General features: G+C 42.7%; 1 protein-coding gene across 1 annotated transcript in view; it reads left to right on the plus strand.

The window, feature by feature from the left end:
- Window positions 1-17,937, plus strand: part of LAMC2 (laminin subunit gamma 2) — a 71,682-nt gene that overhangs the window by 24,761 nt on the left and 28,984 nt on the right. The window contains exons 2-8 of the mRNA XM_036756809.1: window positions 1,041-1,229; window positions 4,622-4,757; window positions 9,002-9,100; window positions 11,695-11,831; window positions 12,811-12,933; window positions 16,251-16,440; window positions 17,451-17,563. Of these exons, the coding sequence (XP_036612704.1) occupies window positions 1,041-1,229; window positions 4,622-4,757; window positions 9,002-9,100; window positions 11,695-11,831; window positions 12,811-12,933; window positions 16,251-16,440; window positions 17,451-17,563 (987 nt within the window). The remainder of the gene's footprint in view (window positions 1-1,040; window positions 1,230-4,621; window positions 4,758-9,001; window positions 9,101-11,694; window positions 11,832-12,810; window positions 12,934-16,250; window positions 16,441-17,450; window positions 17,564-17,937) is intronic.

Below are 17,937 nucleotides of genomic sequence, written 5' to 3' on the forward strand. Positions count from 1 at the left end.
ACATAAGGAATAGATTTACATTTTTTAAAATAAGAGCCATTCTCCAGGTAATAAATGGTCAAAGAATATGAGTAGGCAGTTTTTCTGAAGAAGGGAGTCAAGCTATCAATAACCACATGAAAAAATGCTGTGAATCACTAATAGTTAGAGAAATACAAGTTAAAATAACACTGAGGTTTGACATTATATCCTTCAGATTGGATGAGTTGACATAGAAGGAAAATGACAAATATTGGAGGGACAATGGGGAAAAGGGAATATTAATTAACATTTGGAGGAGCTGTGAATTTATTTGGCACTATTTTAGAATGCCATTTGGAACTATTTCCCAAAAGTTACTAAAATGTTGCTTACCCTTTGACCAATAATACCACTACTGGGCATATAGGGAAATAAGCATTTATGTAAAACCTACTATGTGCCAAACACTGTGCTAAAGGCTTTTACAAATATTATCTCATTTGTTATCCTCACAACAGTCCTGAGAGGTAGATATAATTATATCCATTTTCCAGTGGAGGAAGCTGAGGCAGACAGAGGCTAAATGACCTGGCCAGGGTCACACAGCTAGTAAGTGTCTGAGGCTGGATTTGAACTCAAGTCTTTCTAACTCTGGGCACAGCGCTGTATTCATTGCACCACCAGTTGCCTCTTTGATACCCCCAAAGAAATCAAAGAAAGAAGAAATGGACTTTTACTACAAAAATATAAAAAACAGCTCCTTTCATGGTGGAAAAGAGATGATGAGAAGAGGGGTGTGACCCAAGTTGGATTAATGGTGAAATTTTATTAGAAAGTGTAAGTCATGAGGTCCTAGCCTTACAATTGGAAGGGACCTTAGAAGGCTCAGCTAGTCCTATCCCTTTATGACACAGATGAGGGAAGTGAAACCCAAGGAATTTAAGTGACTCGACAAGGTCACACAGGCAGGAGGTGCCAGAGATGGGTTTGAACCTCTAGAAATGGGGCTCTTCCACTGTTTAAAGGCAGCTAGTCCTGGAGTCTGTCTTTAATGCTGTTGAATTTCTTTCTCTTCTTAGCCTGTGAGTGTAATGGGAAGTCCAGGCAGTGTGTCTTCGATCAAGAGCTGCAAAGGAGGACAGGGAAGGGACTCCGTTGCCTCAACTGTAATGACAATACAGCTGGTGTACACTGTGAGAAGTGCAAGGATGGATTTTACCGCCAGAGAGACAGAGACCGCTGCTTGCCTTGCAATTGCAACACCAAAGGTATGGACTATGTGATTTTGGCTTCTTTGTAAGGATAATCCTACTTCCAATCCTACCCTTCCCCCATACTTCCTATACTTCCCCCATCCCTCCCTATCCAATTCTTTTGTTTGTGCAAAAGCTTTTAAATTTTATGTAGTCAAAATTGCCCTATTTTGTCTTTTACGATCCTTTCCATCCCTCGTATGGCCATGGATTCTTCCCCTTCCTGTTGTTTTGATGTAGTGATATTCACATTATCAGTGTTCCAGACCCTGACTCTATAATTTATTCCTTGAGAGAAGGGCCCAATTTTTTTCCTTTCTTTGTATCCTTACAGCTTAGCACAGTGCCTGGCACTTCGTAAGCGCTCAATTAATGCTTGTTCACTGACTGATTGGCTACTTCTATCCTAGACACTGTCAGAGTTGGCTTCTGAGAGATTAGTACTTGGGTAGCTAGGTGGTGCAGTGAATAGAGTGCCGAGCCCGGAGATAGGAAGACTCATTCCTGAGTTCAAATCTGGCCTCAGACACTAATGAGACCCTTTGTTAGTCACTTAACTTTTTTTTGCCTCAGTTTCCTTATCTGTAAACTGGCAAACTACTTCAGTATCTTTGCCAAGAAAACCCCAAATGGGGTCACAAAGAACTGTATTTGACTGAAATGACTGAACAACAACTACCTTAGGGGTGCCACTAGCCCTTTGAGAATGACTGCAGAGTTCCTTAGTCATTGTCTCAGTCATAGCCCCGCCTTTCTTGACACCACTCCTTCCCCCGTTTTGCTTTGATAACATACTATGATCTGAATCAATTTCTGGGATATACCTGGCATTCAGCCTCAGGTGCCATAGTAGTCAAAAATAGCAGTGATTGAATCTGGCCCAAGTCAGTTGCCTGAAAGAATTTGAAAATGATGACATTCTGGTTGTAGAGTCACATATTAAGGGCTCTACACCCCTGGATGTGCTGTACTAGAAGAAGTAATCTAGTAGAAAGTGTGATGGTTTTAGAGTCAGAGGATTAAGGTTTGAATCCCAGTCTGCTACTAACTACCTCTGCAGCCTGGGGTAGCGTGGGCCTTTGGTTCCTCCTATGTAAAATTTGAGGATCAGACCCTTAAAGTCCTTTCCATTTTCATATCTATTATCCCATGATTTGAGAAAGCTAGACCTGCCCAGTGAGGATGTGAACCAGGACCCATAGAATCTCTCCCTGGATTGCTGCCGTGATGCAGTTTACATTCAGATTTCCCCAGTTTGGAGGCTTACAAGTAGCACTCAGATTCTTATGGCCTCCGTGAGCCTTAGGATGGAGAAAGAAAAACCAGGTGATTCCGCTTCAAGAAGCATTTAACCTCCATCTCCTTGAAGAGCCCACATGCCTTGAGGCTATACTGCGGCACTGTGAATCATAGGAGTTGGGTCATCCGAATAAAACATCAGTATGAATGTAATTAGAAATTTAATTGGCTCAGCTGGAGTGTTTGGCCAGATGACAAGCTCAGTATTCATGGAACAAATGAGTATAGTGCGGCCCAACAGAATATGACAATGGTATTGGTTTTTAGCATTGTCTCTCATTTTTTCGTTGTGTGTGTCCTCTTTTTCTTCCCCCCAGAAAAAACAGGTCTGACTTTTTAAAAAACATATGTTGGAGGTGGGTCTGGTTTTTCTTTGGGATTTGTGAAAGATTTAGCACTGTGCCTGGTACATAGTAGGTGCTTAATGTTTATCGTTTATTGTCATAGGGAATTCTCTAATGAGAAACCTTCCTCTGACAATACACCTTGGTACTTTCTCTTCAACTTAGAGTCTTAGAGATTTGCCTACAACATTTGTTGTTCAGTTGTTTTCAGTCGTGTCTGATTCTTCACAACCCCATATGGGGTTTTCTTGGTAGCGACACTGGAGTGTTTTGCATTTCCTTCTCCAGCTCATTTTACAGATGAGGAAACTGAGGCAAACAGGGTTCAGTGACTTACCCACGGACGTACAGCTAGTAAGTGTCAGGTTGGATTTGAACTCATGAAGATGAGGCTTCCTGATTCCCAGCCCAGTGCCCTATCCACTGTGCCACCTAGCTGCCCTTTGCCTACAGCACCGAGTCATTAAATCACCTGTTGCCCAGTGTCATACAGTCAGTATATGTCAGAGACAGAACTTGAATCCAGGTCTTCCTAGCTTTGAGGGCAGCTGTCTGTATACTATGCAGTCCATACTGCCTCTATCTCATAACAAAGAACAAAAAAGAAGGGGAGAAAAGTCTAGAAAAACTAACTTACTGAAAAAGTTCAACAGTGTCCTATGCCTTTAGTCTCCTGCCTCTGAAAAAAGGGGAGCTGTTCTCATTTCTCTTCTTTAGAAACTCCAGATCTTCAGAAGCATTGAGGAAGGTGAGTTTGAATAAAGAGGTCAAGGATATTACTGGATTGATTGAAGGTAGGGGAAAATCAAATGCAGGGGAGTCAGTAAGGTGGCTAGAATAATCTTTCTCAGGCACAGGTCTGACCCTTTTTCCCACAATGTCTATTAAATTATCTTGTGGCTGGAAAGAGTTAATAACTGGCTTCTATTAGAAAAGTGAAGCTGTTTCACCCTTCCTCATTTTCAATGTTAGACTGTATAGGGATAGTAACTGGACCTCTGATCTTATTAGTATAGAGGACTTTCAGGGGAGAAAACTCCCTTTACCAAGGCAGGTCAATACATTCTCTGCAACGCCTGGTCTTTGAGAGTACCCCAGAGTACTGAGAGGTTAACTAACTTGCCCAAGTTCACATAATATGCATCAGAGAAGGGATGTGAATGTAGTTCTTCCTGGCTTTGAGGTCAGCTATCTAGCAACTATAGCACATTGCCTCTATCAGACTGGACATATGAATAAAATATATTCTTCAGAACTGTTTTCATGCTGGTTCCCTAATGCAGGGTTTCCCAACCTTATTTGGATACAGAAAACTTTTGATGTTGGAAAATGTTGATAGAATCCATAAATTCTGGGCTGGAGTGGGGATGGATGAAGGGGAAAAGGGTTTTTTCATAATTTTTTCATAATTTTCTACACAAAGTAAAAGTTTTTTGACAAATAATCTCATATGGAATATTTTAGAGATGAAAGTATCACTAGCATCATTATTTTCTCAGAAAATACCTATTTCTGCTACATGGAACACCAGAGCTTTACACAACATAGTTTGGGAAATGTTGCCCAAATGAATTTCCAGTGCATTTCTAAGTTCCCCATGTGCCCCACGGATGCTCGTAGAACATATAATAATCATTAGAGACAACACTTGATTACTGTTGAATACTTTTTTGAGTTCTAATAAGGTGTGAATTGTCTTTTTTTGCAATGTAAATTAACCAAACATTTCCCCCCACTTTTTTCTTTTCTTGTCCACCCCTACAGGTTCTCTTGGCTCATGGTGTGATAACCATGGACGATGCAGCTGTAAGCCAGGTGTGATGGGAGACAGATGTGACCAATGCCAGCCAGGATTCCACACTCTCACTGAAGCTGGTTGCACCCGAAATAGACAACCAAAGTAAGTATCTCCCAAGACAACCCAGGTAGAGTCATCAAAGGAACCTTCAGAACCTATAGGATAGAGATAGGGATAGGGAGGGTAACTAGACCTGAAATTTCACCAGTTTGGGGAACTCCCAGGTAAGGAAACTCCCTGTACCAACACGGATTGGCCCTTTCTCTGCTTTTTGCTGTGTTAGGGGAGATTACCAGAGCCCTAAGATGTTAAGTGATTTGCCCAGATGCACTCAAGGAGCGTGAGTCAGAAGTGTGACTTGAACCTGAGGCTTCACGGCTTTGAGGCCTGTTCTAAATCCCCTGAATCTCCCTGTCTCTCTCAGAGGCTCTATAGTCCCTCAGAATCCTTGGTTTCTTTACAGCTTCCTTGCTTCCTCACTTCCTCTCTTATCTCTATTACCAGGATAAATTTCTACTCTTGGGCCTCATCCAATAAGCACCTACCTCCCTGGGTTGTTGTGGGAATCTTATAAGAACTTTGTAAAGAGCTTAGCACAGGGCCTGGCACACAGTTGGTGCTTAATAAATGCTTTTTCCCTTTCCCTGTTCATCATTCCATAGCCTCTCCAACAGTCGAAGAAGATGAAAATAATAGCTCACATTCGCACAGCACCCTTTATAAAGTACTTTCATAATCATAACCAATCATGGTAGCTTGCATATGTATATTGCTTTAAAGTTTGCAAAGCACTTTACAAGTATTATCTAATTTAATTCTTACAACAACCCTGAGAGGTTGGTTCTATTACGATTCCCATTTTACAGACGAGGAAACTAAGGCAGACAGAGATGAAGTGACTTTCCCTCTGTGACACAGCTAGTAAATGGCTGAGGCTGTATTTGAACTCAGGTCTTCCCAACCCCTGGTCCATCTCTCTATCCATTGTGCCACCACCTAGCTGCCATATTCCTCTATGGTACGGAGAGTGAGGCATTCCTTTATAGATGGACTGAAGCAGTACCAGAGGTGAAGTGATTTGCCCCGTGACCCACAGTATGTGAAGGAGTGAGATTCAGCTCTATCTACATTTAGCATTCTCTCCCCAATATCTCCTGCCTCTCAAATGACAAGATGGAACTTAACTCTTTATCACAGACTTAGGAGTTAATGAGTGGATGCCTGCAGAGGAGGGAGAGAAAAGAAAAAGGGTAAAGAGAGGGAGATATGACCCTCCCCCTAACCGTCAAACATCCTGTTCTGAACTGGGATCTCCCTGATAGGCTCAGGATGAGGGAGAGGGGAATTATGGTCAGAAAACCCCAAGAATAGATTACTTTTTCACAGACAAACCAAGGTCTGATCTTTCTTTACCACAATAGTCTACCACTAAACAAATGTGCAAACGATAGGACTTTCACAGCACAGATGAGGTTAGGGGTTTGGCAAAAGATGAGCTCAGTGATGGTTCTCTGGCTCCTTTTACCACTTTTACCACTGTCTCCTTCTTCCTCGACACCCAACCCTAGAAAAGTGATGACTAAATACCCACGTGCTGAAAACGCCCTCTGAAGGTAGCCCAGACTTGCCAATACTGACTCTTCTTAGAGGGAAATCCTAGTCATATATAGCCAAACCACAGAAAAACCTTTAATGTGGCTTCCAGGGCCGGGCTCAAGCTATGTCAGGGCCAGAAGACCCTTGTTCTTATGTTGAACTTTCATTTAAGTGGTCTTTAAGACATGGAAGTGTTTCTGAGTTTTGGCCAAAGCCACATTTCTGTACTCCTGATATATTCTTGGACTGGTCTTCTGGTGTGAATCCAGAGTCTTCACCTCCCACAGGCATTGGGGGGTCTCAGGAAAATGTGTAGTGGCTTGAGAATGGAATGGTGGTAGCTATATCTTCATATCATCCACCTCATAGAAAGACTGGTGATTTCTCAAGAATTGTTCTCCAAGCCAGGGGTACTGAATGAAGTGAGGATTTGGCTTTGTCCACCTGACATGCTTTCTTTGGCCTAGAACAGTTAGTGGACTATTCGACAAGCGGCAAACTGTTCCTTCTCCTTTAAAGCTTCAGTGTAATTCAATGTGGAGAACTATTAATGTACTGCTTTGTGGATGCTTCAAATGGAGTTTGACATCCTTGGCCCCCAGAATCTCTTTGGATCCCTAAGGGTTCAGATTTGGACCCAATTCAAGAAGCATTTGTTGATTGACCCCTGTTTAGTTAAGCCTCTAAATCTTAGGACCGCTCTTCTTTAAGATATTAGCCCAAAATAGCAACAATAGGGTTGGGCCTTAGAGGTCTTGCCATTTATCCTTTATAGGGAGCTCTTGACAAATGTTCCCTAAATAGTTCTTTTTTTCTAGAAGTGTCCAACCAAACTAACTGTGGGGCCCTGGGAAAATAATTGCTTTATTGATCTAAAAAAAGAATGAGGAGATGCAGGGGTGGGGGGGTTCCCTTTCACTGAAGGTCTTCAGGCAGAGACTGGCTGACCACTTGTCAGGTATGTTATAATGGAGACAGCTAGGTAGTGCATAGAGCACCAGGTCTAGAGTTAGGAAGGCTACTATTCCTGAGTTCAAATCCAGCCTCAGACAGTTACTAACTATGTGACCTAGGGAAAGTAATTTAACATATCTCAGTCTCATCTTTTTTTTTTTTGTGAGACGATCAGGGTTGAGTGACTTGCCCAGGGTCACACAGCTAGTAAATGTCAAATGTCTGAGGCCAGATTTGAACTCAGGTCCTCCTGACTCCAGAGCCCAGTGCTCTATCCAATGCACCACCTGGCTGGCCCTTCAGTCTCACATTACACATGAGAATAATAATAGTAGCTTCCCCCGCAGGGTTGTGGTGAAGATCAAATGATTAACATAACATCTACAAAGTGCTTTGTGAATCTAAAAGCGCCACTACTATTATTATCCATAATAACGGTTATTAATAATGGCCATTCTCTTGGACTAGGCCATTGGTTGAACTAGGTGGCCAGGGATAGCCCATCTATGCCTCTGATTCTTTGACCCTGTGATTTTGAATAATGGTATATTGTTGTTGTTGTTAATAATCTTCAGGGTAAATAGAGTATCTAAAGTATCTGCCAAGATGAGTCATTTTACAAAATCATGTACCTCTTGTGAAAAGACAATAAAAGTTGATAACATATCATTACTATCAATCTATTTAAACATTTACAAAAGACTGACTGGGTTGGATTATCTGTCCTTGGCCTGTGTCACTGAGCGGTTTAATCAGCGACTTGAATAAAGACAATGCTTATCACTATTGCAGATGACACAAGTCTGGGAACACGTGTGAGGGCAAAATGCTCACCTGGGACTAAACCCAAAGGTGAAATCGAATAGGGATGAAAGTAGAATCTTGTGCTTGAGTTGAAATAACCAGCCTTATAACTACAAGATGGCAGAGGTATGTCTAGATGGCAGTTCGTATGGGAAAAGTCTCAGGGTTTTAGTTCATTAATATATGACAACTAAAACAGTTAGTGAAATCTTGGGCTGTATTCGGTGTCCAGAAGGAGTGGAGGTGTAGTCTTGCCATGGTCAGGTCGCACCTGGGAAGGCAGGATGATGTAGTGGAGAGTGCCCTGGATTTGAAGTCAGCAGATTATGTTCAAATCCTGGCTCTGCTACTTCCTGCCTGTGCGACCTTGGGCTAGTCATTTAACCCCTGGGCTTCACTATCCTCCTTGGTAGAATGGATGGGTTGGACCAAATTATCTCTAAGGACCCTCCCAATTCCAAACTGATGAATCTATGATCTTTTCTGGGCTGGGTTTCACAGGAGTTCTTTAAGGTTCCCTGCAGGATAAACAGTTAATCCCAGATCCACTCTCCCCAAGGCTTTTGAGCTGTTCGAGAAAAGAGAGTATTAGGAATCCCAGAGCATCTCAGAGCCCCCTGAAGTCTCAAGAAAGGCCTATCCCCTCACTTTGCTTGCCTTCACTTTGTGATTACTTTCTTTCTGGAATTTTGTTGTTGTTGAATCGTTTTGGGGTTTTCTTGGCAAAGACACTGGAGTGCTTTGCCATTTCCTTCTCCAGCTCATTTTACAGATGAAGAAACTGAGGCAAACAGGGTTAGGTGCCTTGCCCAGGGTCACATAGCTAGTAAATGTCTGAAGCTGATTTTGAACTTGTCTTTCTGACTGCAGGCCTCGCTCCAGGTCTCCTAGAGGAAGTGGGACTTTAAGTATAGTATCAGTAGCAAAGATGGCTTTGCTTATGGTGATTTTATGTGGATTTATTAATCAACACTTTGCCTTTTCTCTTCCAGAAATTCCAAATGTGATTGTGATCCAGCAGGTAGTACAGGGAGCTGTGACTCAGGTCGATGTATCTGCAAAGCTTCGGTCACTGGAGAACGCTGTGATAGGTCTGTGTTTGTGCACTGAGTCTGCTGAATTAGCATTAAGTTCCCCTTGGTGATGAACAAGAGAATCAGTCTTCTCTGGGATGAAATGAGGGTGGTAAAAACTGAGAGCCCTCCTGTACCTTCTGGCATGGTTCCCACCGAAGCCCTTGAACCTTATCTGGCTCTTAAATCAACCTTGGGCAGGGTCTTTGATCTTAAGGGGCTTTTACCCCAGACCTCCCCACATTTTTTGAGAATGGATGTCCTTATCTCACCCAAGCTGGAAGCACAGTGGCCACTCATGAGCCTAATGTCAATGCTCATTGGCATGCAACCTGCTTTATTTTTCTGGCCTGGGCAAGTTCACCCCTCTGCTCCTGGGAACTCACCACATTGGTGATGGATTTAGTGGGGACGCTGGGGGAGCATTAGCTTTACTGCAACTCAGAGCTCCTGAGCTCAAGATTCATCAGCCTTAGCCTCCCCCAGAGCAGGGACTGGAGGTGAGCACAGTGCCACCCAGCTAGACCATTTGCTTTAACAGTCTTCATTCCTAAAGCCCTAAAGATTCTCCTCCATCTCTGTCTTTCCCCTCTCAAGTATTTTAGTACTAATATAATGTAAACCATGAGACCGTGGGCTATACTTAATTATTATCTGTAAAGGTTTGACTTGGTTACACATGTTAGGAAAATCCTTATAGAGGGATATCACCACATATAGCCATAGATGTCCACTATGTACAGAAAAAGAACTGACCAAAGATGACATTGGCATATGCATACATATGACATATGTATGTGTGTGGGGGTATTGGTGTATTACTAAAGCAATGCTACTTGTACACACACACACACACGGGGGATGAGAGAGAGGGAGAGAGGGAGGGAGGGAGGGAGAGAGAGAGAGAGAGAGAGAGAGAGAGAGAGAGAGAGAGAGAGAGAGAGAGAGAGAACATGTATAAACATGAACTAGAGAAAGCTTTCATAGCCTCTTGGGAGCCAAGCCATGTTAGGGCAGGTGGAGCAATGTGGTGGGATCCACCCTAAGCTTGCTATTGCAGGGCACTCCTCAGGTACAAGTTGTGCTTGGGTTTAACACTACTCCCTCCCCTGGGATTATTAGAAGAGCGATCTGGAATTGGTACCAGAGGAAAAGACTTCCCTTCTCCTCCCCTCATTTTCTTAAAAGTAAAAGCCTTTCTTTGGCACCCATCCAATCACTTGTACCCAAGGTAAAGGAAACTCTTAGGGAATTCCTAGCCTGCATTTTTAAGGATTCTTTGTTGCTGAGCTAAGAACAAGGAGAAAAGCAACTCCTGCTTCATTATAATAAAAATTTCTTCCTTCCCTCCTTCCCTCCCTTCCTCCTTCCTTCCTTCCTTCCTTCCTTCCTTCCTTCCTTCCTTCCTTCCTTCCTCCTTCCTTCCTTCCTCCTTTCTCCCTTTCCCTTTTCCTTTCTTCCCTCCTTCCTTCCCTCCTTTCCCTTCCTTCCTCTCTTCCCCTTCCTTCCCCTTCATTCATTCATTCTTTCTTTCCTTCCTCTTTCTGTCTTTCTCTGTCTCTGCCTTTCTCTCTCTGTCTCTTTCTCTCTCATATTTCATCGGTGTAGGGGAAATCTGTAGAAATTCCCTCCATTGCTACAGATTGGCAACAAGAGTTCCCTGGGACAATAAATAAGGTTAAGTGCCTTGCCCATTGTTACGTCTTGAAACCAGGTCTTGCTATCTCTGAGGACAGCCAACCACCTGCCATGCCATGCTGCCTCTCAGTATAAGCCTAGACAAACATAACTGCCCACACCTGCCACTTTTACTTTGAAGTCTCATCATGGAGACTTGGGGGGTGGGGCATGGTTTCCATCAAGGCTGCTGCCCTCAATGCAATTCCCTTAGTTAGTTCTTCCATTCAGAGGTGGAGATGAGGGAGAGGAGGAGAGAGGAAGGGAATGCTTCCATCCTTCCCCCTTTTTTGTAGTCATGTGGGGCTTATACTTTGACTATAATCTCTTCTCAGTTTCTAGGTCCATGCTAGGGAATGGTGGCCAGTGGAATTAGAGGCCACTACTAAGAGGACAGTGGGAGATGGAACGGCCATCCAAGTTATGATAAGGAGCTGGGGTGTCAGAATTTCTTGCTTATTCCCCTCCTCCACCACATAGAGCCTTCAAGAATCTAATTCCACTTCTGTGTCTTCCCACCCTCTCCTCGTGACTTTTTGTATTCCTAGTTTCTGCCTTACTCCTTCAAGTGTGGAAAAGGTGAGTCATAGCTGACAGAGAATCCAAAATGTCAAAGCTAGGTCAGTGACTCAGGTTCTCTGGTCCCTGAGGATAACTTGGCCTTGTTCTACTGATGGGCCTTGCCAGAGCTAGAAAGGTTTCCTCTGGAGGAAAACAGGCATTTTCTCTAAAAGCTGCTCTTCTCGGGGCTGTCATTGCCAATCAGAGGGAGTATGTGTAAGAGGAGGACACAGTAGACAGATTCCTTCTCTCAGAACTGTCAGGGCTTGGTGAGAGGGAGTGAAGGGAGAAGATGTCATGGGTGAATCAGATTCTCTACATGGAGCAAGAGATAATCTATAATAAGGTACCATTTTCTGAAATGACTGTTCTAGGTGTCGGCCAGGTTACTATCATCTGGACAGAGGCAACCCTGAAGGATGTACCCAGTGCTTCTGCTACGGCCACTCAGCCACCTGCAGCAGTTCTGGGGTTTACAGTGTCTACAAGATCAGTTCTACTTTCCATCGAGGTAAGAGCTGTTATTTGCTTGGATTTCCCAGGAAATGAGTATTTACAGACCCCAGTGAGCAGAGGCCTCATTTCAGGAGCACATTTCTTTAGGAAAGATAATAAATTTTGAGCAGAAATGAACCTTATGAGTCATCTATCCCAATGTCCCTTCCTCCTATTTTATAGATGATCAAATAAAGGCCCAGAGCATCAAGGTCACACAGAGAACCAGAGCTTAAACTCAGGGACTTTGTCTCCAAAGCAAGTGGTTTTTCCCATTGTCAGGATGTAGTCTTCTGCTTGGGTGGTAGAGTGTGGCATGAAGTTGTCCTTTGATATGTTATCTCTTCAGAACACTGAATAATTAATAAAAAAATGATAATACCCTGATACCTTGAAAGGATTCATAGGTGAACAGTTTAGTTATAAAGTTTTTTTTTATTCCCACAAAGTTTTAGTTTAAAAAAAATTCAAAAAGTTACTGTAAAACTAGGTCCTGATTAGTGTGAAGTGGTTCCATTATTTAAATTTGCACTATTTCCACTAGGCTGGAACCAATTACCATATTTTACGTAAATATAACTTTGAAGAGTATAAATTTGGACATGTGACCACTTTGTGGGACCCGTTATTTGCACTAATCAGGACCTACCTGTATATCCATCTTCCCTTGTTATGTTCCCCCAAACCACCTCATGATCACTAATACATCTTCCAGAAGTGGTTTTGGCATCCTGGGAGATGTTACCCTGCTATCAAAGCTGGAGTTTCTCCTTGTCCTGGACCACTTTGCCTTGCCAGGGCTCTGGGGTTGTATAAATAAAATATAATCTTGATATGATCTTGAGGTGAAGTATGTGGGTGGCGATGACCACAAGGAGGAAGCAATTGCTGCCCCCCTGAATGTTGTCATCCTTACACAAAGTCCTAGTTACAGCTCTGATTGTGGCCAGAAGCATCCTAAGTAAAACCTCTTTTTTTTTTTGCTTATTTTCTAGATGCTGATGGCTGGAAAGCTATCCACAGAAACAGAGCCCCTGCACCGCTTCAATGGTCCCAACGGCACCATGATGTGTTTAGCATGGCCAGGAGATCCGACCCTATTTATTTTGTGGCTCCTGGTACGTAAAGAACTGTATTTCTTCGAAGGGTTGCTGACTTTTATATGAAAATCATGTTGATGGATTGAAGGGGGGAAATGTGGAAACCCAATCATTCAGTGTTCTACTGCTGTGACCCTACGTCTTAACAGGGGAACAATAAGCATTTGAACTCTAGAAATAATACCAACAGTAACAACCACAATCTTGTACCTGTTTAACACTTTGTCATTTACAGAGGGCTTTCACATATATCATCACTTTGTGTGAGCTTCATAAGCAGCCTGTGAGGTAGGCAGGAGGCAGGCATCTTCACCTCCATTTGTACAAAGTTGGGTTGGGTTCAGAGATTCTAAATGAAGTGGCCGAGATTATACGTGTTCAGTGATGGAGAGGGTAGATGTTTCTTTATCTTAAGTAACGTATTCTCCATTTAACTTTAAATGACAACAAACCTAATAGTAATCTCCATTTGACAGATGAGGAAATTGAGGCTGAGCTAAGTTTTTTTTAAAGTAACATTTATTTTTCTAATTACATGTAAAGTTAATTTTTAACGTTCATTTATAAAAAGTTTGATTTCCCAATTTTCTCCCTCCTCTCCCCCCTTCTCCCTAAGATGGCAAGCAGTTTGACATAGGTTATACATGTGTAATCAGGCAAAATATATTTTTATATTAGTCATGTGAAAAAAATATGAACCAAAGTGCACACATACACACAGAAAGTGAAAAACAGTATGCTTAAATCTGCATTCAGACTCCATTAGTTCTTTCTCTGGAGGTGGATAGCATTTTTCATTATGAGTGCTTTGGAATTGTCTTGGGTCGTTGTATTGCTGAGAAGAGCTAAGTCATTCACAGCTGATCATCATACAATATTACTGTTACTGTGTACAACATTCTCCTGGTTCTGCTCAGTTCACTTTGCATCAGTTCATATAAGTCTTTCCAGGTTTTTCCGAAATCACCCTGCTTGTTATTTCTTACAGCACAATAGTGTTCCATCACAATCATAAAGCCACATCTTGTTCAGCCATTTCTAAATTTCCAATTCTTTGCCACCACAAAAAGAGCTGCTATAAATATTTTTGTACATATAGATCTTTTTTCATTTTTAAAAAAATCTCTTTGGGATCCAGACCTAGTAGTATGCATAGTTTTATAGAGGCTGAGAGAAATTAAGTGACCTACTTAGGATCTCCTAACTAGGAAGTGTCTAAGGTAAAATTTGAACTCAGATCCTCCTGAGTCCAGGTCTAGCACTCTGTCTACTGTACCATTTACCCAGACTCTCCCCTACATTGGGCCTGTACAGACTTTGTGACTACCCTTGGTGGATCATTGAGGGGAGGGGTAGATAAGGGTTTTCTCCTTCATACCTGTGCTCTCCTCCAAGGCCCCTTTGTCTGAGGTGCATTGCTTCTCTCCCCACCATCTCCAGGTAGTTCTGCCCAAGTATCAACAGTCATTACTCCCTATTGTGTGGGGTAATTTGACCCTCACCAAATAATAATACTAATAAGGAGCCATCTCAAGGTGGGAACAGAAATTAAATTTTATTCAGTTCTCGTGAGAATAGGGCATCCTCTACTAGCACAGACCTGAACCAGCAAAGGAGGCAGAATACAAAGGGCAAAGCATCATTATTATACCTAACGCAAAAGAATCCCGTGCCCACCTCTGACCCTTCTCACCATGTACTGGGAGGCTGGCTCACAATCTAAGCGTGAAAAGCTAAACAAAGAACCGGGAAATCAAGGCACAGAAACTCCAATTCCCATTCCCTTAGTTACAGGTGGGGTGACATCTATAAATCTGAGGAAGGAGAATAGAATAAGGGGAGGGTGAAACCCTCTCCATTCTTTACAGTAGAGGAAAACAGGTCATTATGACCCTGTTCTTACTGAACAAAATCTTTAAACCAGAACCATAAGAAAGAACAAAAAGTTTCAGAATAAAAAAAAGAAACTTTCCCAGAGGCTGACTGCTGAATAAACAGATTCTCACAGCCTCAGAATCTTCCCTTTCCCTATGTCTTGATTTTTAAACACTCCTGTATATAGATATGAATATTATACACATCCTCCCCTGTGAAGTCTTTACATTTCATTTATTTACCTCACACGCTATTGATCTCAACCTCTTGTGGCTTCTCTTATCTCCTAGCTGGTGGTAGCCACTCTTCTTAAGCCTTGTTCACTGTCCTCTGCAGGTATTTCCCCTGTGATTCAAATCCAGCACTAAAGTATCTCTTCTCCCTTCCCCCCATACTATCCACCATATCTCCTTCTTTTAGAATTTGGCTAGCAGAAACGCCTCTTGTAGTTTAGCTCCTACATTAGATTACTAGATTACTCCTAGATAATCTCCAGCTGATGGAGCTCCTCACCTTCCTCCTGCCAACACACCCTTTGGCAGTTAGCCTATAAGAAGAGATCACTCCAGATCCTCTGTGTTTATAGCTCAGACACATGTCCAAACCAGACTTGTCTCCATTATTTTTACACTTTTTACCCAACTGAGTCCCAAGGCCCCTGCCCTATCATACTAAAGGACCTGCCTGTAGGGGCCCCTGGGAATTCCGTCTTCTTTCAATACTCAGTTGAGTTTCAGAATCAAAGCAAGTTCTCTGTGATCCAGGGCTTCTGTCCTCCTTGTTGCTCCAAAAACAAGAAACCATCTCCCAGCTCTGGGTATTTTCAATGGCCATCCCTCATGCCCAGAATGCTTTCCTTCTTCATCTTACCTCTTGCCTTCCCTGGCTTCCTTCAAGTCCCACCTCCTACAGGAAGTCTTTTCCAACTCTCTTCATTCTGGCGCCTTCCCTATGATGATTTTCTCCCATTTATCCTGTATATAGCTTATTTGTACACAATTCTTTGCATGCTGTCTCCTCCATTAGACTGTGAGCTCCTTGAAGGCAAGGATTTTCTTTTGCTTTTCTTTGTATTCCAAGGGTTTAACACAGTGCTTGGCACATAGTAGGCACTGAATAAATGTTTATTGATTGACTTACCTCAGCAGCTCTGTAGCCCCAATACATTAGAGGCAGTGTGGCCTAGGGGATGAAGAGGCCTTGGAATGAGGAAGGTGGGTTTGAGTTCTGCCTTTGTGACCTTGGGCAAATTCTTTAACTTCTCAGCATTCTCTGTAAGACTCTAAGTCCCAGGTGTTGACCTGCATTGGTAAATTCAATTATCACCTGAGAGTTCCCTATATCAATGGAATCCTAGATGCAGACCCTCTTTTAAATACTTTTTTTCCCCAAAATGATGTTTCTTTATGCAGTTTCATCACTAACTCTCTCTCTTTTTTCTGTGACATTTTACTTTATAGCCAAATTTCTTGGGAACCAACAGGTGAGTTATGGTCAGAGCTTATCTTTTGACTACCGTGTGGACCGAGGTGGGAGGCACCCTTCTGCCCAGGATGTAATTCTGGAGGGAGCTGGTCTTCGTGTCTCAGCCCCTTTAATGCCGCTTGGGAAGACATTGCCGTGTGGAATCACCAAGACATACACATTCAAGTAAGCAGACATATCCGGGGTTGAGTTGACCCTGCCTGTGATGCCTTCTTCATCACTGAATGCCCTTAAAATAGTGCTGAGTACATTGAAAGGGTTTAATAAATGTTTGTTGATTGAGTATAAATCCATGAAAAATCATTTATTAAGCATTTACTATGTGCTAAGCTTTTACACTGTGCTAAGCTTTGGAAATACAATGACAAAGGTGAAGATGGCCCCTGCCATCAAAGAACTTACATTCTAATAGGGAAAAGAAACATATGTAGGGGAGTGATGGCAAGGAGAGATTGTTGTGTTTGCCCTTTATTCTTGAAGGGGACCATGACATCAGGGAGATGATGACATGACTTGCAGTTGACTTTGATTTGAGTGAGGGAGGGCTGTGCCACTCTCTCCTCCAAAGCCATCTGGGTCCAGTGGCCTGATATTCATCAGGACAACTGGAAATGGCCCAGGATGCAATGGGACACCAGCAAGGAGAGATATTTTGGCTTGGAAGGGTATAGGGATGGTGAATGGAGCCATAAGGGAGAGGATATACATACACACCCTTTCCAGGAACACCAAGAAAGTTGATTTGATTAGGTTCTGGAGGGGGGTGGGGAGGAGGGGACAGGGGGTGTGTCCTGAAGCAAAGTTACTATTGAGAAATCTGGGGAATAAAATGAACCATAGCTAGTGACTGAGGTAACCACCAATGGTGGTGGAAGGTGGAGAGGTGAGGACAGGATGGTCTGAAGTAGGAGTTCTGGGCACAAAAGGACACTGCACTCAACCTTAAAACTCAGATCTCCTGTATGTGAGAAAACTATTAGCAAAGGGGCTTCCATCTTCAATTTAGTTGAAGTCAACGAATATTTTTAAAGGGCTGACTTTTACTTTTCTGAGTGTTTGTATAGGACTACGCTGATCAGTCTTTGTTCCTAGATTATAAGGTCTGATTTATAATCAGGAGAGCTGTGGGGAGAATGTGATTTTTTTCTTAAAGCTTTTGGTTTTTAAATATACAGACTGAATGAGCATCCGAGCAGCAAATGGAGTCCTCAGCTGAGTTATTTTGAGTATCGCAGGTTATTACGGAACCTGACAGCCCTTTGGATCAGAGCTACATATGGAGACTATAGTAAGTGACTAATAGGCCTGGAGGAACATTTCCAGGGGAACTTCACCAAGTTAGCAGCCAAACTGCTCCTACAACGTATATGCCCAATCCCCTAGTTCCAGCTTGTGGCCTTCTTGAAATGCAAGTAAGGGGAGAGATAGTCACCAACGGTGTCAACTTGTGATCTAATAGAAGTGTTAAATGTTAGAGTCAAGGCAAAAAGCATGTATTGAGTGCTTTCTATGTACCAAGCACTGAGCTAGGTACTGGGAATAGAAAAACAGTCCCTGTCCTCAAGGAGCTTACATTTTAATTGAGGAAGACAAAACATAAAAGGAACCTGAAAGGTTGGGGGAGGGGTGGGTGGCATTGGTGGCAAAGTCATGGAAAAGAAG

The sequence above is a fragment of the Trichosurus vulpecula genome, chromosome 4 (genome assembly GCF_011100635.1).
Source record: "Trichosurus vulpecula isolate mTriVul1 chromosome 4, mTriVul1.pri, whole genome shotgun sequence".
Taxonomy (NCBI): domain Eukaryota; kingdom Metazoa; phylum Chordata; class Mammalia; order Diprotodontia; family Phalangeridae; genus Trichosurus; species Trichosurus vulpecula.